This window comes from Calliphora vicina, chromosome 2 (assembly GCF_958450345.1).
Source record: "Calliphora vicina chromosome 2, idCalVici1.1, whole genome shotgun sequence".
Classification (NCBI taxonomy): domain Eukaryota; kingdom Metazoa; phylum Arthropoda; class Insecta; order Diptera; family Calliphoridae; genus Calliphora; species Calliphora vicina.
Window position 1 is genome coordinate 79,562,625 of NC_088781.1, and position 20,753 is coordinate 79,583,377.

At 35.0% G+C, this 20,753-nt stretch overlaps 2 protein-coding genes across 2 annotated transcripts in view; one reads left to right on the forward strand and one right to left on the reverse strand.

Moving 5' to 3' along the window:
- Window positions 1-20,753, forward strand: part of bsk (mitogen-activated protein kinase dJNK) — a 432,504-nt gene that overhangs the window by 250,249 nt on the left and 161,502 nt on the right. The gene's annotated exons all lie outside the window — the stretch shown is intronic.
- LOC135952586 (uncharacterized) lies at window positions 1,432-2,895 on the reverse strand. Its single transcript, XM_065502599.1, has one exon. The coding sequence runs from the start codon at window positions 2,854-2,856 to the stop codon at window positions 1,432-1,434; it is 1,425 nt and encodes a 474-aa protein (XP_065358671.1). The 5' UTR covers window positions 2,857-2,895.

Consider the following 20,753-nt stretch of genomic DNA (forward strand, 5'->3'; position numbering starts at 1 on the left):
TGTCATGAGGACCCTGACCACATGCTGGGCATAAGTTAAGGACGGCACGGTCTATGCGAGACCAAAAGGCATTAAGCCATTTGCTCCATCCTGATCTAAGTTTTGCCAGAACGACTCTTGTTCCACGCGGCAGAACCTTCTCGGCGTCTGCTATCGGTGGTGGGCGACCTCCAAGTACGACATTCATACGGTATCCTGCTACCGCGGAATTGATGGCGTCTCTGTGAATGTCGTTCAAAGCTGTCATATACGAGCTGCGATCAAATGGATCCTGCACATACCTCTGTATGTTCTCCTCGTATTTCCGAAGGTCCTGTCTGACATGCCTCGGGGGAGATTCCAACTGTGTGATGTTGAAGTTTGGATGACTCCTCCGATGACATCCCAGAAGGAACTGTTGCGTCAACATGACGTTGTGTTCCTTGATCGGTAGAACCTTGGTTTCCTCGTGAAGGTGGTGTTCGGAGGTTATTTGAAGGCAGCCTGTGACGGTCCTTAAGGCTGCGTTTTGACAGCTTTGAATATTTCTGCACTGGGCATCACTAAACGAAGGCGACCACACTGGAGCAGCATAGTTGACCACTGACCGGCCAATCGTCTTGTAGGTAGCAAGCAAGGTTTCTTTGTCCATACCCCAAGTACTGCCGGCTAGTGCTTTGAGGACCTTGTTCCTATTTCGCAGTTTATGCGTGATTGCAGTGGCGTGTGCTGAGGAGGTAAAAAGGCTATCAAAAGTGGTTTTGAGCATTTGTCTCTAAACTCCACGAACGACTGCCTGCCACTCAGATAGTTCACTATCCATCTCTTCGTGTTGTTGGGCATTGTGGACTGCAGGATGTCCTGGAAGAGTGTGGCGTGACTGACAGTGTCGAAGGCTTTCGACAGGTCAAGTGCCACTAGGATAGTTCGTTCACAAGGCCTCTGCTGGTTTAAGCCCTGTGAGATCTGAGTGACTATGGCGGATAATGCTGTGGTGGTACTGTGCATTTTACGGAATCCATGCTGGTGACGAGCAGCTGGTAGTTGACGGGTCAGCTGGGGGAGGAGAAGAGCTTCGAGTGTCTTCGCTACAGGTGACAGGAGGGAAATCGGCCTGTACGATTGTCCCTCACTCGCGATTTTCCCAGGTTTTAGCAATGGGATCACTCGACCCATTTTCCAGACATCGCGTATTGTTAAGCTCCTCACTGACAGATTAAAAACCATTGTCAGGTACTCGACTCCCCGCTCGCCTAGGTGTTTTAGCATCAGCATGGATATACCATCAGGTCCTATTGCCTTTGAAGGCTTAGCTGTGTTGATGGCTTCTGCAACTTCAGTTGGCGTGTAAAGTCGTGGTGTGTCCGAGACTGGAAGATCGTGTAGTTTGCGGACAATACTTCTTTTCGCCTTGTCTCTCTCGGGGTGCTCAATGAATTGTCGGCAAAAAGCTCACGCGCACCGTTTAGGGTCGGATATGGTGGTATCTGCAAACTTAATCGCGACCCTATCATCCTTCTTAGTCGGATTGGAGAGAGACCGAACTGTGGACCACAACTTGCCAACTCCAGAACTTAAGTTGCAGTTCTTCAAATGATCCAAACATTTGTTTCGCTTGTCCTCATTTACCAACCTGCTGATATCGCGGTTCAGCTGGACGATCCTAGGGTCGTCAGGGTTGGTACTTCGGATGTCATCACGCTCATCTGCGAGTCCCGCTGCTTCTGCTGGGAAGTGCGGTCGCACTACGGATATTCTACCAGCGGGAATGAAGCGAGCGGCTGCTGCTGTGATGGTTTCGCGAAACTTCCTCTCTGCTTTGTGTACGTTGGAGGGAATCGGTAGACCATTGAAGATGCGGTCGGTAAATTCTCTGAAGCCGTGCCAGTCTGCTTTCTTTTGGTTGATGTAAGTTCGGCATTCAGAGACGATGAAATCGTTGGGTCTATCCAGACAAACGATTATGGGTAAATGGTCTGATCCTAGAGAAATAACTGCACGCCAGGTTGTGCAGTTAATCAGACCAGGACTCGCTATGGTGATGTCTGTCGAACTTGCGCAATTACCCATAATCCGTGTGGGGGCATCATCATTTAGTGTGCAGAAGGTGGATTCGTCAATCTGTTCCGCCAGTGACGCTCCTCTCTGGTCTTCCCCAAGACTTGAGTGCCAGAGCTGATGGTGAGCGTTAAAATCCCCTAGGACCAAACGAGTATCACCATCTAGTAAGGTCCTAATGTCGGGATGGTAGCCTGTTGGACAACTGGCTACTGGCGGAATGTAGACATTATAGAGCTCCAACTCCGTATCTCCCGATCTGACCGCTATACCCTGAACTTCAAGATATTGGTCTCTAGAATTCAGATCGAGAGAAAGAGCCCTATACTGCACGGTATTGTGTATAATAAACGCGATGCCTCCACCGTTGCCTCTGGTGCGGTCTTTTCGGAGAACGTTGTATCCGTTGCAACTTTGCAGACTGGAATTACTCGTAAGTTTTGTCTCCTGGACCGCAGCGACCACGATGTTGTGTTGGCGCATAAATCGGGTTATCTCAGATATTTTCCCTTGGAGGCCATTGCAGTTGAACTGCAATATGGATATCACCCCAGGTCTACGGACTGCAATCGATGGTGTGAGCGGCGATGGTTGTTGCTGCTGCTGTTGTTGTATTTGCTGCTGTTGTTGTGATTGCGGTGGGGAGGGTGGAGGTGTGGCGTAGGATGACGACGATGATGCCGAAGACGCCGATGAACTACGTCGCTGGCAGCATGGGGCAACGTAATTCTCCGACCACTCCCTTTCATGATTTAGTCCGGAACAATTCCTAAGGTGACACCAGCCCAAACAAGAGTTGCACCTTAATTGTGTTGACATGTGGTGCAGTCGGTTCTGGCAAACCGTGCAGAACCATGGTCCGGGATTTACTTCAATTCCGGCACGGACCAGTAGGATGCGGAGCAGCAATGCCGGAAGGTGCAGCTCCGTGATTAAAAATTGTAAAGTTGTTGTTGTTGCTGGTTTGACAGCCCTTGGCCGAGTGAGCTCGGGTCATTCCGGTGCGTAGAACCGGCTGTCGTGGGAATGATCCATAGAGTTATCAAATTTGGTTAAGCCATACATCGACTTAAACACGTTTCATAGTATTAAAGCGAAAAATGAATTCGAAAAATATTTCTTGTTGTTAAATAATGCAGTTTATGGAAAGGCTATGGAGAATGTAGAAAAAAGAAGTGGGAATCGGGCAGAAGAAATCATAAGGAAGCAAGAGCTCATATTGCACAATTGAATTTCCATAGTTTGTCTATGTTAGGGGATGATATGTTTGCCGTACAACTTAAACGGATGAATATTAAATGTAATAAACCTATGTACTTAGGTTTTAGTGTTTTAGAACTTTCGAAATGGAAAATATACGCATTTCACTATGGTTATGAAACCCAAATTTGAGAGTAGAATACATTTAAATTACTTGGATACAGATTCATTTATATATACCATTACAACCAAAGATGATATGTATAAAGATATCTCAAATGATGTACTTCAATGTTTTGATACTTCAGATTATAGCCCTCAAAATAAATTTAATTTACCAATTGCAAATAAAAAAACAAGTAAGAAAGTATGGTCGGTCAAGCCCGACCATATAATACCCTACACTAAGTGAAAGATCAAAAACATTTTTCGGAAGTGGGCCTTATATGGGGGCCTTATATGGAAGTGGGCCAATTATGGACCGATCACCACGAAATTAGGTCGTGTGATTTATGTCTATATTAAAGTTAACTATGTTGAATTTTGTGTGTATACCAATATTTTTAAGCGATTTATGCAAGTAAAAGTGATTTTCGGAAGCGGGTCTATATGGGAGCTATGACTAATTATGGACCGATCGTATCCGTGGGTGTTAGACTAATATTTTTGGGCGTTACAACCATCTGCACAAACGCATTATACCCTCCCCACTATGGTGGTGTAGGGTATAAATATTGGGAATGATGAAAACTGTGGAGTGATTATGAGAGAATTTGTAGGTTAATGGGCGAAAATGTAGTCAATTAGGAATAAAAACAATGGAGAACTTAAAAATTCCAAAATCCATCAAATACTCAAAAAAAAGAAAAAGTAGTTTTAAGTCACAATGATGACAAGAGATATATAAAGTTCGATGGTATTCAGACATATGCTTGGGTGCATTATAAGTTAAAGAGAATGATAGTTGCATACTATTTAATAGAGGGCATTAATAATGTAGAATCAAGCATTAAAAATTCATTAACGAACTGGGATAATGACGGAAATGGTCAAATTTTCTTAGATATAAATTCAAGTCATTTAAATGTAAATAATAATTATTTATTTTCTGATGATGACGATGAAAATATACATATTTTAAGAATTAAAAAATAAGACACATTTGTTATTATTTTAGGTTTCTACTGAAAGAAAAAATTTTCCACGCCTACTTTTACCCCCACTGTTTTCGATTTACCTAAAATTGGAAAACGGCTGCACCGATTTGCCTAATTTTTTGTTGAAATGTTCGTAGTAATCCAATTAATTACTGAAAGAAAAATTTACCACGCACACTTTTATGCCCACTTTATTCGATTTATCAAAAATCGGAAAACGGCTGCACCGATTTAGCTAATTTTTTGTTGAAATGTTCGTAGTAATCCAATTTAAGTTTTTACTGTAAGAAAAGTTGACCACGCCCACTTTTTTCGATATATCCAAAATCGCAGAGCACCAGGACCGATTTTGGTAATTTTTTTTTTAATGTTCTCAATAGTCCACAAAAGTTTTTTACAGAAAGAAAAATTGTTCACGACCACTAATTTGCCCCCTTAATGCCCACTTATCAAATACATCTGCTAATATGTAACATGAGTTAGTGCTAAGAATTTCATGATGATGAAGTCACTAAATATCAAATGGACTGCTATGTTAGCAGTAAGAAAGCAATTTGGTGCATTTTTTAATTTCTCAGTCATGAAAGACATTCAAATGTTGTTCATTTAGCAATACATCTGGAAAATGGTCAAAGAGTGTACTTTACTGAGGAGAATGTATTACAACCTGTTGATCGACCTCCATCTACAGCATTGACCAGATTTTTTAAATGTGCCGAAATTATGACTTTGCAGGAATCAATCGTCTCAGAAATTTCAAAGGCGGAAAAAGGGAATCCAGTTCCAGATTTCCCCTATTTTTTCCACCGATGCATTAGGTCGCATTTACACAGTCCATCCAAGAAACGATGAGTGTTTCTATTTGTGTTTGCTTTTAGTCAACGTTCTTGGCCCAACATCATTCCAAGATTTGCGAACTATAAATGGTGAATTGTGTGAAACTATAGCGAAGCGTGTCAGCGCTTGCGATTGTTAGAAAATGATACTCACTGGGAATACATCCTCGGAGATCCTGTGCTTTTGACAAATGCTCATCAAATACGATATTGTTTTCGATAATTATCTCAACATGTTTCCAATCCAAACCAACTGATTAGTGGAGCAAATATAAGGATGCCATTTGTGATGATATTTTGTATCACATCCAAATTAGCAACTAAGCGAGGAAATTTAAAATAAGACTTTGATATTGTTACGTTTTAACCTTTTCAAAACGCTGGTTTATTTCCTTTAAATAAACCGGATACTTTTGATTGCAAATAAAAGCCGTTTAGTAGTTTGAAAATTGTAACAACTCTTTATTTCTTTAAAATGTACAACAGCAGAATTAAATAGCCACTCAATGTTTTTTATACACGTTTATAAATTCTCAGAAATACAGACACAATTTATAATGTACACGAATTTACTTGAAAAACACAACACACTTTAAGGCACTTAGATGATGTTTATTCGAAAAGCGTCTCTGATAAACTCACTCACGACTGCAACCTCTGCCACTATTTATAACACTGTCATCTGCACTCTAGATTGTTCTTTAACTGTCAAAATTCGAATATTCTAGATCTTACTAATACATACGCCATCTGTGGTGTACTTTCTACAATGTTCTTTAACTGAATATTCGAAATCGAATACAGCGTTGCAAACTTACGATCAAATCAACTGAAAGTTTTTATTTAATAATGCCTACACACAGTCGCTATTACAGCACTGTTATTTGAAAGCATTATGCTACTTTTGAATCAGCCCTTAAAATCGTTATATTTGAATTCAAGTACAATTTCGTAACACTGCCCCCTACTTAAGCCTGTTCGTCCCGAATAGGCATAGATTCACTTCTCCCATAGGCGGCTAGTCGTTTCAGATGTTCAACTATAATTCCCGATATCGGTCTTCCACATTTCCGTATTCGCCTTGGTCCCTTGCAGTGATTCGTTAATTTGGATGACAAACCCTTATTACGTTGTGAGCTATATCTGGTTTTCATTTGGTCATTTGTCATTTTAATTCGTCTCCGAACGAGTTCATGCATTTCTTTTTCTGCTGAAGCACCTTCACCCATCTTGGAACCCGGCCTGATGATATTTTCACTGCGGGACAGACCAAGCACTCCAACAGGAACCATTCTGTCGTTGCACTGTTCAACGAGGGACTCCATTGTTACATGGCCACTTCTCACATCCGCTGGTTCTAACACCAACAAACCATTGTCTATACAATGCTCCACTTCCTCACGGGCCCATACCAAATCCTCTGACTGCGGTGGCAACCTTTTGTGCTCAACAAAAACTAACTTTCTTACTTGAGACTTGCTCTCATATTCGACGTCAAGGGGTATTTTAACATTTCGCCAATTCATGACTTTTTGTCCCATATCCAAAGTAATGCTGTGACTAATCATGAAGTCTGCACCAATGATTACTTCGTCCACAATTTCGGCCACAACAAAGACATGATTTACGCTAATACCACCAATAGTTAGTTTCACATTAACTTTACCATGGACAGCGGCAGGCTCTCCAGTAGCGGTGCGTAGACTTACATTGCAAATTGGTTCCATCGATTTCTTTACTAAATCTGTTCTGATGATAGACTGCGACGCTCCCGTGTCCATAGTAAGGATGTGCTTCCGACCGTTGATGTACCCACTAGCAGTAAGATTTTTATTTTCCTGCTGCAGTACTGATATGGAGATGGTAGGGCCATCAGGTGTGGGTGTCAGATCCTGTCCCTCAGTGCAAGCTCGCTTTAAAGGTGGCTCCTGTAATGCTTGATGATTCGCCATCTGGTTATTTGTTGATGCTGAAACATATCTGATCTGATCTATTATTTCACTGACTATATTTCTCTCATTTTCAGCTATAACCTCGATATTCCGTACCTTGCATATTTGCGGCTTAGACATTAATTTTGCTGTTTCTTGTGCCAACGCGAATGAAACGGTTTCCGCAAATGTTGACTTCCGTGTGGCATAAACCGCATGTTTTACATCAGGGTCACGAAGCCCATTCACAAATGCCTGAATCTTGAAATGGTCCAATAACGGATGGTTTTCGTCTGGATATGTAAGCTGCATCAAACGTTCGATTTCTGCCGCAAAGTCTTGTAGCGTCTCATTAGGTTTTTGTACTCTACCACGCAATTCCATTCGGTATATTTCTTTCATGTGTTCTCCACCATACTTACGTTGTAGAGCATCCATTATGTCATCATAGCTATTTCTGTTACTTACTGGTATGCTTTCAAGAACTATTGCTGCGTTCCCTTTCAAGGCCAAAATCAATTCTATAGCTCTTTATTCATTACTCCATACATTTCTATTGGCAACTGTATCAAACTGGAACTTGAAAACATTAAATGGTGTGCTGCCATCAAAACTAGGAGCCTTTATTCTACTCGATGTTTCTGAAATAATTCGCACCGGTCCGTCTTGGCATTGAAGATTATTAATTTTCATTTCCAGATCGAGAAATTTATTATCAACATCTTGGGATTGTTTTTCTAGGACGCTCTCTAATTCGGACACCTTTTTGTCAACGACATCCACTCTGCTGTTAATAACCTCAGACATTTCCTGATTTTTTTCATCTGTAGCTCTAGAGGATTCTTGAAGTTTCGCTTCCATTTCAGCTAAGTGTTTGATAGTTTCTTTGACTTCAGCTTTAACCTCAGCATGAAGTTTCTCATTGTCGGCAAGAAGTTTCTCGTTGTTGAATCTAGAAGTTTCTTGAAATTTCATTTCCATTATTTTATTTTCTTCTTTAACTTCAGCAAGAAGTTCAGTTTTAACCTCCTCAAGCTGTTTCGAATTTTCGTTCATTTTCTCCATCATGGCGGCAAACATTGTGTTTAAGTCCATGTTGCTCGTTGTTGAACGGGTACATATCTCAGCTTCTTCTTTGTACTCAAATTCATAAGTACCGATGTCAATATCACGCCGCTTGAATTCATCTATTAGCCTTTTTTGCAATTCTGCCTTGTTACCTGCTGTTGGTAGTTCCAACTTACTCAATTCTTTCTTGAGTTGTTCAACTTTCAGTTCTTCAAACTTCATGCTTATTAATTTGCAATCCCCCTTTTGACACCAATTGTTACACTGAAAGAAAAACCTTCGTAAATACAACGTTTTTCTACGTTATATTAATGATTTTGTTCTTGAAATCAGTCCGATTACCGGTGTCATTGCATTAACGAAAAATGTTTCATTAATCTCAAAATTTTCATAAATATAATGAAATAATGTCATTAATATAGAATATATAAATAACGTCACCATACGTGTTTACAATGTCAAATATCATTAAACCAATGATACAATTTCGTCAATATAATGAAAGGGTTTCATTAAATTAATGAATCTCTTTCAATACTAATATGAAAAAAATCATTAATTTAACGATTTTGCATTAATAGTAAGGAGTGAGATCGAAAAATTCTTAACACACGTTTTTCATTACATTTTTTAACCCAAGTATTATTTGAATTTTTTTTTGATCAAGTTACCTTTGAAAAACATGTCAGTTATTATGTGTAATGTCAATTATATTAATTTTTTTGTTAATCTGATTAAAATGAGTGACCAGAAAAAAGTGCGTACTGAAATTATTAAATATTTTCAACAAAACCCAACTTGGTCTTACAAAAAGTTGGCCAAGCATACAAAGGTCTGCCGTCAAACTGTTTCCAATGTTATTAAACAGTACCGGGAGAACTTGTCAGTTGATAGAAAACCTGGTTCAGGTAGAAGGAATGGTCCACATGATGTTTCTAAAGCCAAAAAAATAGAACGCATTTTCAAAAGAGCTCCCAACACATCCGGTAGGAAAGCAGCCCGGTTAGCTCAGTGCTCGGACTATTTGGTACGAAAAGTTAAAGCTAATGCAGGTTTAAAAACATACAAGGCTCAAAAAGTTCCTGACAGGAACGCTACTAAAAATTTAGAGGCCAAAAACAGAGCACGGAAATTGAAGTCAAGTTTTATAAAAAAATATTCTTGCTGCATAATGGATGACGAAACGTATGTTCTGGCAGATTTTTCGCAACTTCCAGGTCAAAAATTTTATGTTGCTGATGCTCGAGGGAATGTTGAAGAAAAGTTTAGGACCCAAAAGCAGACAAAATTTCCCAGAAAGTTTTTGGTATGGCAAGCAATATGCAGTTGCGGCAAAAGAAGCCACTCATTTGTTACAACGGGCTCTATAAATACCGAAATTTACATCAAGGAATGTTTACAAAAAAGGCTGCTTCCATTCATAAGACTTCATAATGTGTCCACTTATTTTTGGCCTGACTTGGCATCCTGTCACTATGGCAAACAAGCCCTTGAGTGGTACAAGAACAATAATGTGGTATTTGTACCAAGAGAGGCAAATCCTCCAAACTGCCCGGAGCTAAGGCCAGTGGAGAGATATTGGGCTCTTGTTAAAAGAGAATTGAAGAGTACAAAAAAGGTGTCCAAAAGTGTGGTAGATTTTAAACGGAGATGGACTACATGTTCGAGCAAAGTGACAGAAAGCACTATAAAAACGTTAATGGAAGGGTTTCCGAAAAAGGTTCAAAATTTCATCACTAGTGATTAAAACTATAAAAATAATTTTTTTTGTAAATTGTAATAATAATTTCAATCAAATAAAAAAAAAATTAAAGCTGTAAGTTTAGTGGTTTCTTTTTTATAAACATATATGTATGTTAAGAATTTTTCGATCTCACTCCTTATGACGACATGTTTCATTGATGTTAAGAAACTTTATCATATATGCAATGAATGTTGACATTGGTTTAATGACATTACTTCACTAATATAATTATATCCTACATTAATGGAACGATGTTTTTACATTTCAAAAATTAATTTTGTCATTGATTTTCCTACATTGTTTCGTAAATAGAATGTGCTCCTTCATTAATGAAATGAAATATATCATAAATATAATGATTATAAGACATTATATTAACAATATTAATCATTATTTTAATAAAAGGTTTCATTCCAAAAACGATTCCTTTCATAATAATAATGAACAAAAATAAGTTATTTATAATTACAATTTATTAGGATTTTAGTCTAAATGTACATATGTATGTATTAATACTTTTTAAATACTTTTTATATTTAAATTCGATTTCAATATACATACTTCGCATTTGTATAAATAAATACAAAAAATATAAGCGGTATTCACAATGTAGAGTACTTGGCCTAGTAAAAAAAACAGAAAAGCTATTTATTGACAAACATTTTAATTTCTAATGTATTTCGTTTTTATTTTTTTGATATTGTGCTCTTTTACTACATTACCAGGCCAAGTACTCTACATTGTGAATACCGCTAAAATGAAAAATAATTGAATATCAGTAAAAAAAATTTTCGCTGCAGGAAGACTGAGATAGTGAAAAATGGTGATGAAACGTTTTTGGATTCCTGAGAGTCACTCAAAATTTGTTGAGACATGTTTTTCTCCCCAAGGCCCCAAGAAGTTAGTAGATATTGTAACGTGTTTTTTGAGTTTCTTCATCTAAAAATAAAATTTAAACGTATTCTTTAATGGGTATCATAAATTTTCCTTTTGATGTATTAATGATAGCTTACCTTTCTTATGAGTCATTGATCCACTTGAATCGAAAACCACTTCCTCAATTGATTGAAATAAATCCTCCTCAATCCATTTTTGCACAAAAAACACTTCAAATTATTTATTACCAAATTAGATTTTGATCACAATTTCAACTTTTTATAAACAACAAATAAATCAATTATATTTTTAACACAACAACTCTTCACTTGTTGACTGTTTAAAATAAACTAAAATTAAATAAAAAGAAACTCTCAAAACAGAAGATGATGCAATTTATGTTGTTGTTGTATTTTTTTTAAACGTGCCACATTATGTTCCAACTCTATTTTATTTTTCTTTGTGTCCATCAGCATCAACATTCTCTTGTGTCCCGTTATTTCTTTAAGAAACGTTCAATACAACGCAACTTTACGTTGTATTGATAACCGAATCGTTGTATTTACTATTATTATATTAAATACTTAATTTTGTTTTTATTGAATGACACATTACGTTAAATTAATGATAAAATCATTGTATTTACTACAAATTTTCATTAAAAATATGTTTGCCATAAAGTCCAGTTATGGTTTGTTTGCAAAGAAATGCAATGACACATTACGTTGCATGGATTACAAGTTCATTAATTTAATGACATGGTTTCATTAAACTTTAGTCATAATTACGTGATTGTTAAAAAACTTGTTTAAAATATTAATGTAAAATGACATAATTTTTGGCGTTTTTCGTCTCATTAATGACAATTTGTTATATTAGCAAAATAACAAGAACTAAGCAATTTAAATATTAAAAACTACATTAATTCGATTCCTTTATATATAATTTTGTTTTATATAATTTATTTTTTTTATTTTTCAATATTTAATCCAAAAAAATGGAAAACAAAAAATTCATTATGGCTACGTAAATATTTCATTGAATTTTTAAGGGGTGCTGTATTTCATACAAATATTACTATATTTACACAAAAACTATTAGGATTTGCCAATTAAACCTTTTTTATTCCAAAAAATTAATTTGGACACATTCGTTATTCAATTTATACATTGAATCTCACGTTAAAGTTTTACCTAATATTAACGTAAAAAGTTTCGTAGCATCAATGACTCTACGAAATGCCAAAAAATACTCATTTTGCCTGAATCGTAATATTAACGTAATTTTCGTAAATACAACGTAAAATTTCATATTATTAACGAAACTTTTCATTGCATTAACGTAAACAGGTTAACGTAAAAGTTTCATTGGGGTTACGAAGCGTTTTTTTTTTTTTTTTTTTTTTTTTTCTTTCATTATTTATTAACTTTGAAATTGATTTACATTTTCTCTTAATTCTAACCCCGCGAAGCCTATTGGCTTGTCTGCAGGATGAAAAAACTTATAATATAAAATACAATTTAAATGTTTTATTTTCATTGCGAATTTATGAAATATAATTTTAATAATTTTTTTCTTCTATAAATGTTAGCGATGTTTAATATATTCGTTGGTATATTATTAAAAATATTTGGTAGGATAACATTTAATGAATTTTTGCCGTAGTTATTTCTGTGGCGATCTACTTTGTATCTTCCTTCTGCTCGACGTCTTGTGTTGTACAGGTGATCGATTGGTTTCAGGAATCTATGATCATTGTAGAACTCATTAATTAAAGTGGTACAGCATATGCTTTTGATGTTTAATATTTGTAGTTTGGTAGCTATGTTGTTTGCTGTGTTGAAACTACTAGCGTTTGTATTGGTGTTGTGTGTGATGTTCAGATTTATGTTTGAGGTGGCGTTGACATAAGCGTAATTGACGTTTGAGTAATTGACGTTTGTGTTGTTGAAATTTGTGTTGTTGGTATTTGTGTTGTTGAGATGTGTGTTGTTGAGATTTGTTTTGGTGTTTGTGTTGTTGAGGTTTGTGTTGTTGAAATTTGTGTTGTTTAAATTTGTGTTGTTGAGGTTTGTGTTGTTGGTATTTGTGTTGTTGAGATGTGTGTTGTTGAGATTTGTGTTGGTATTTGTGTTGTTGAGATTTGTGGTGTTGAGATGTGTGTTGTTGTTTATGTTGTTAATATTTCTGGTGTTGTTTGTACTTGCATTGTTATCGTTGCCATATATCATTTCGTATTGTAGTAGTTGTTTGTGTTGATAATTTTTTAATAGGATTTTTAAGATTTGATTTTGTGACTGCTGAAGACTTCTGCAATATGTGGAGCTGCCCCAAGCCGTGATACCATGTCTTATGTATGATTCAGCTAGAGAAAAGTATGCTTGTTTCAAGACTTGGAAGGTGGCACAATTGCTTAATTGAAACAGACTGTATGCAGTTTTTCTTAGTTTGTTTCGAAGATAGTTAATATGAGTTAGCCACTTGAAATTTTCGTCTACGTACACTCCGAGATATTTATAGCTTTTAACAAGTTCTATAGATGTGTTACATGTGTCTACACAGAGGTTGGCATTGTGAAGGCATTTATTGTTGTGGAATTTTATGTTAATATCACTGTTTGTGAGATGTGGTGGTTTTATGTGAATGATTTTCGTTTTGGATGCGTTGATGACTAGGCCGTTATCATGGCACCATTTTGTTATCTTGTTTAGCTCATTTTGCATGATTTTGTTTGCGTCTTCTAATTTTTTGTTAGAGACAACAATAGCAGTGTCATCCGCATAGGCAAATACTGAGCTTTCTTTGAGAATATTTATCATATCATTTGCATATATAAGGTAAAGCAGTGGACCAAGTTTTGAGACTTGTGGTACGCCGTTGTTTTTGGAAGATGTCTCCTTACTTAACGTATTACTAATTTTTACCCGGTAAGTTCTGAGCTCTAAATAATGTTTTAGCCATTGTAGACAATTGCCTCTTATTCCATTTCGTTCCAGAATTTCTAAAAGGTTAGAGTGCGAGAGCGTGTCAAAGGCTTTGCTAAAGTCGATAAATAAAGTTAGGCAGTGGATGTTTTCACTCAGGCATTTGTTTATGTGGTTGGAAAAGTTTCCCAGCAATTGATTTATATTTTTTCCTTTCTGGAAGCCATATTGGTTAGAGTTTAGAATCTTGTATTTCCTAAGGAATTCATTAAGTCTTCTAACTATTATTTCTTCGAGTACTTTTTCTATAGCAGGTAATATAGCAATGGGTCTATAGTTGTTACAGTCGCTTTTTGTACCATTTTTATAGATTGGTCGTATTATTGCGCTTTTTAATTGTCTTGGAATTGTCGCGTTACGGATGCTCAGGTTGATCAAGGCAGTAATTACAGGTGTAAGAAAGGCAGCATTATATTTTATGTCCTTGGGCCTGATTCCATCTATACCGGCACCTTTCCTTGAATTCATATTTTTTTAAAATGTTATATATTTCATCCTCAGTTGTAGGTGATAGATATATAGAGTTTTGTACTGTTTTCTTTTCATACTGAAAAGTCTTAATTGTACAATTATGTAGTATTTTTTGAACATTATTGCTGAAATTGTCTGCAAACTTGTTTGCTATACCAGTAATATTTTAAAGTTATTAACTATCGTTGTATCAATGTTACTAGATTTTTTACCCGTTACTTCATTAATTAATTGCCACGTAATTCGCGAATTGTTTCTATTTTCCATAAATTTTGTTTTATAATATTCATTTTTAGCATAATTCAATTTTTTATTTAAATAATTTCTAAATTTTTTATATTCATATTCGAATGTTTTATTGTTTTTGTTGTTTAGCCATCGATTATAAAGTTTATCCCGAAAACTACAACATTTTAATAAATTATCGTTCAACCATGGGTTCACTTTTCTTTTTTTACAGTTTTATTTGGTGTTTTCGATTTTTCGTAAATATTTGTAAAATTTTCGTAAATTTTATTAAAAAGATCATTGGCGTTCAAATGTTGTTCAGCTAAGTTATTCCAATTAGTCTCTTTAATAAATTTGTTTATTTTAAATTTGTTTATTCTCGTACCCTGACTTAGTATATTTTCCGCACCCTGGTTTTGTTTATTTTCTTCATCATAAACACAACAGAAGAGAGAGTAGTGATCAGATATACTTGTTTTTATTATCGATGCATGTGTTTTTGCTGTTGTTATATTGTTTCGTATATGTAAGTGATCGATGCAAGTGCTTGTTTTTTTGTTGATATCTACTCTTGTGCTCTCATTAATTATACTTTGTAGTCCGTTAGAAGACAGCATCTCAGTGTATTTTGTTGTTGTGATGTTTTGTGTGAGAATATCAATATTGATATCTCCAATAACAATAACATCTTGTTTGTTTTTTATTTTGTTTAGAACTTTGTCAAGTTCTATTATGAACTCTTTTATATTTTTGTTTGGCGGTCGGTATATTGTAATAAGAGAGTAAGTTTTGTTTTTATTACTTACATTAATTTGTATTGCTTCGAAAGAGATAGTTTTAAGATTAATGTTTGTGTGTATTATGTTGTCTCTGACGAATACTGCTATCTATCCGCCTCTACCTTCTCTATTAAAAAAGTGAGAGTTGAAGCCTTCTATGTTGTAAATATTATTTTCATCATCTGTAATATTTGTCTCGACGAGGATAATAAAGTTGATGTTGTTTATAATATTATGTATCGAAGCTGAGAAAGGGGTGAAGTTTAAACGAAGTGAACGAATATTCATATAAACTATAGTTGTGGGATAACTTAAAAAGTTTTTTTCTATTTGATTAAAATTTTCTATTGTTGTAACAATGTTCATTTTTATAAAAAAGGATAAGATTTTTTTTTTTTTTTTATGCAGATTATATTTATTAATATGTAATTTAAATTGCAATTGTAATTAGTTCGATATCGGCGGCATTATTTATTATGATTGGGTTGGAAATTTCATTTCTTTTTGCAAAGATGCTTCCATTTCGTACCCATACAAATTTCCAATTAGATTCTTTGGCTTTTGTTTTTACTAACCATAGTAGGCGACGTTTGTGTGCGGTTAAATGGTCATTTATGTACAAATAATTATTGTCGTTGGCATCATCAGTTAACACTTTTGACTCTATTCTATGACGTTTGATTTTACTTAATAATTCTTTCTTTTTATTTAATGAGGTGAACTCAACAATCAATTTTTGTGATTTTTTTAAAATATAGGAATTACTAATATCAGCATCGTTGATTTCCACGTTTACCGATGTGGCGATTGTTTTGACAATATTGTTTGGTGGGAGATTAACATTTGGTATGTTTTTAATCTCTACGTTTTTGTTTAATAGTTGTTGCTCCAAAGAGTTGATACGTTTGTCCATGTCTTGCATTTGTTTTTCCTTTTCTTTGTTACTCTCGCAGAGTTCACTCACTTGAGAAGTAAGATTTGTGAGAGTGGTTGTAATTGTGTTGAGTGCAGTTTGAATGTTTGTGTTTATTTGGGAGTTTTGATTAATTGTTGTTGTGAGTTGCTGTATTGCTGTTTTAATATCATGCATGTCTGTTTTCATGCATGTGACGTCTGTTTTTAAGCAGTTTACGTCGGTCTTTACCATGTACACGCTGTTGTTGACATCGTTTAGTGATAATTCTTTAAAACGTTTGGGAGCATCATCATCATCACCATCAAAATCTCTTTGCTGTTTTTGTTGATTTGTTTGTTGCGGATTATCATCAACTATTACATGATACGCATTGTTGCTACTAGTAGATGTTTTCCTTACTTTACACTTCTGGCATCTCCATTCGGTTCTCCGTTCATTGTGCATGCTCATGTAAGTTTTCTCCGATAGTGAGCAGCAAGGAGAAAAATGATAAAGAGAGTTGCAGGCGAAACATTTGACGAATTTTGTCGGTAACTCTTTGTTACATTGGGAGCAGAGACTCATTTTTTCTTTTGTTTTTTGATTTTTCTTATTGGGTTTTTTAATGTTTTGTATAGGTATTTATAGGTATATTGTTTTTTTTTATATTTTAAAATAAAACACACTTTCACTGGATGTTTGTTTGTTTTTTGTTTGCAGATTTGTAGCAAATGTTTTGTTTTATTAGAAAACGTTTTTTTAAACAATTTTTAAGGGCACTTTAACACTTTTTTTGCAAATTAATTGGAGCACTAGTAAAAACACGACTGTTCGCAATGAAATCTCATATGTCCTATACCATGTTTTTCTTTCAGTGTACGTGTTAACCTTTTCAAAACGCTGGTTTATTTCCTTTAAATAAACCGGATACTTTTGATTGCAAATAAAAGCCGTTTAGTAGTTTGAAAATTGTAACAACTCTTTATTTCTTTAAAATGTACAACAACAGAATTAAATAGCCACTCAATGTTTTTTATACACGTTTATAAATTCTCAGAATTACAGACACAATTTATAATGTACACGAATTTACTTGAAAAACACAACACACTTTAAGTCACTTAGATGATGTTTATTCGAGAAGCGTCTCTGATAAACTCACTCACGACTGCAACCTCTGCCACTATTTATAACACTGTCATCTGCACTCTAGATTGTTCTTTAACTGTCAAAATTCGAATATTCTAGATCTTACTAATACATACGCCATCTGTGGTGTACTTTCTACAATGTTCTTTAACTGAATATTCGAAATCGAATACAGCGTTGCCACCTTACGATCAAATCAACTGAAAGTTTTTATTTAATAATGCCCACATATGTTACAGTTTGGTATTACAGCACTGTTATTTGAAAGCATTATGCTACTTTTAAATCAGCCCTTAAAATCGTTATATTTGAATTCAAGTACAATTTCGTAACAATATTAATTGAGGATATGTGCTTGATGAAGTCGAACAAGTTATTATCCGTTGCACGACACATTTAATCAAGAGTTGCGATGCGAAAAACAATATGATTTCGATGCCTTGAGAGAATCAGTTAGAACAAATGTGCCACTGTTGAATCAACAACAAAAATATGCGTACGACGGATTTTTGACGCTCACGTTGATTTTGGTAACGATACGCTTGCATAATGATATTGCACCGCAGCTACGTTGTTTGAAATAAAACATGAAACATTTCCAAGAACAGGGCGTAGCCAAACTTTTGCAGCAAAGCAAACTGATCATTTGGGAAGACTGTACAATGGCGCATAAAAAGTTTTTGGAGGCATTAGACAATATGTTGTAATATTAACAGAACAATAAAAGCCGGTTTGGTGTTGCGATAAATTTGTTGGCTGGTGATTTTCGGCAAACATTGCCCGTGATTCTACGGTCAACGGCAGCCGATGAACTTAAAGCATGTTTGAAGTCGTCCGTTTTGTGGTGGATTCCGTTACGGTGGATTCCGTTACTTCCTAAGATGATGTCGTCAAGTATTCAACCGAGTTTTTAAACTCGCTGGAGTTACACCGATTACCGCCTCATAATCTCCAACTGAAAGTTGAATCTGTAATCATACTAACCACATAAACTAACCACGTCTTTGTAATGACACCCGACTTGCGGTAAAAAACCTGATGAATAACGTCACCGAAGCAATAATACTTATAGGAAAGTACAACAGAGAAGACCATTTGATACCACAGATCCCAATAGCTCCGACAGAACGCAATAGCTCCGACTTAAACGCTTGCAGTTTTTGGTACGACTTGAATTTGCAATGACAATTAAAGAATCTCATTGTGATTGCGGCATTAACTTTGAAAGCCCATGCTTCTCGCATTGTCAATTGTATGTCGCCTGTTCCCGTGTCGGCTCACCATCAGCATTATTTGTTTACCCGCCAGACAAAATAAAAAATGTCGTGTATCATAGAACATTGCAATGAAAGAAATTATGATATCACAGCAAGGCAATAGACAACGCGTTGCAACGTGGAATGAAATGAGAATTACAAATCAAACACACGCGTGCATAATTTGTATGTATTTGAGTGCGTTTGGTTTATTTTTATACCCTTCACCTTCGTGAGAAGGGTATATATAAGTTTGTCATTCCGTTTGTAATTTCTACATTTTTGGATCCTTATAGATAGCGGAGTCGATTAAGCCATGTCTGTCTGTCCGTTTGTCTGTTGAAATCAATTTTCTGAAAACCCCAGATATCTTCTGGATCCAAATCTTCCATAATTCTGTCAGACATGCTTTCGAGAATTTTGCTATTTAAAATCAGCAAAATCGGTCCACAAATGGCTGAGATATGACCTATTTTTGACCTATATCTGGATTACTAAGACATTAATATAGACCAGTGGTGCCCGAAATCACAATTCCCTAGCACGCGTAATAGGGCAAGAAAATTCTGCTGACGTTACTTTGATACACATACACTATAAGCTTACTTGTGCGTTTTCTTATAATGATCATGTGTTTGTTGCTTTGTTTTCATCTCAGAGAACAAAATCAAATCAAATTCTCCGCTGTTCTTATAATGATCATGTGTTTGTTGCTTTGATTTCATCTCACAGAACAAAATCAAATTAAATTCTCCGCTGTTTTACCAACACAACCAAAGCTTTGATGGTATGTGTTCGGGCACCACTGATATAGACACATATATAAGACCATAGTACGTTAGACCTACAATGGGTCAAAATCGGGAAAAAAAATTATAACCCGAATTTTTTTTTTAACAAAAATTTTTTAAAATTTAAAAAAAAAAAATTTTAAATTTAAAAAAAAAATTTTAAAAATTTAAAATAACAATCGAAAAATATTTTTTTACAAAAAATTAAAAAAACAACTGGAAAAAAAATAAATTTTGTTTACCTAAAAATATTTAAAATTTTTAAGTATAATTTGGTGAAGGGTATATAAGATTCGGCACAGCCGAATATAGCTCTGTTACTTGTTTTTATTATACTCTTCACCATGGGTGGCAAGGGTATATATAAGTTTGTCATTCCGTTTGTAATTTCTACATTTTTCATTTGCGACCCCACAAAGTATATATATTCTGAATCGTTATAGATAGCGGACTCGATATTGCCATGTCCGTCTTTCCGTCTGTCTGTCTGTGTGTTGAAATCAACTTTCTGAAGCCCCCAAATAACTTACATACACGAATGATACATCAATATCTCCGAAATTCTTCCGGCTCGGTTGCTATTTAAAATCGGTTCACAAATGGCTGAGATATAAGGAAAAAACCAGGACAACCTCGATTTTTGACCTATTTTTGACCCATATCTAATGATAGATATTTCAAAGACCTGTGCAACGACGTATATAAGACCATAGTAAGTTGGACCTACAATGGGTCAAAATCGAAAAAAATATTTTTTAACCCGAATTTTTTTTTCACTAAATATTAAAAAAAATTAAAAACAAAAAAAAAATTTTTTTTAAATTAAAAAAAAAATTAAAATTTACAAAAAAATTTAAAAAAACAATTTCGAAAAAACAACAGGAAAAAAAATTTTGTTTACCTAAAAATATTTAAAATTTTTATTTTAAAGTATAATTTGGTGAAGGGTATATAAGATTCGGCACAGCCGAATATAGCTCTCTTACTTGTTTTTTTTTATTTTATTTACATATATCATACAATTTAAAATCAATTTAATGAGTTACTATCTTGTTAACATAATATATTTCAGCATAAAAATCGTTATTAAAAATTATAAGAATACAAAATGCATAATATTAAAATTGTAATTAAAGGAAAAATTGTTGGAAAAACCTTTGTCTAATATCTGGGATTGAGTTGTTTCAGGAGAACACGAATCATATTTATCAATGACACTTTGTTAATTTACAGAGGTAAACTGTCAAGTATCTTCTGAGAGATTTCTTATCAATTCATACTCAGAATTACGACATTTATTTAAAAATGCAAGATTCTGAGTGTCTATATTTCCCTTATAGTAGGGTGTGCA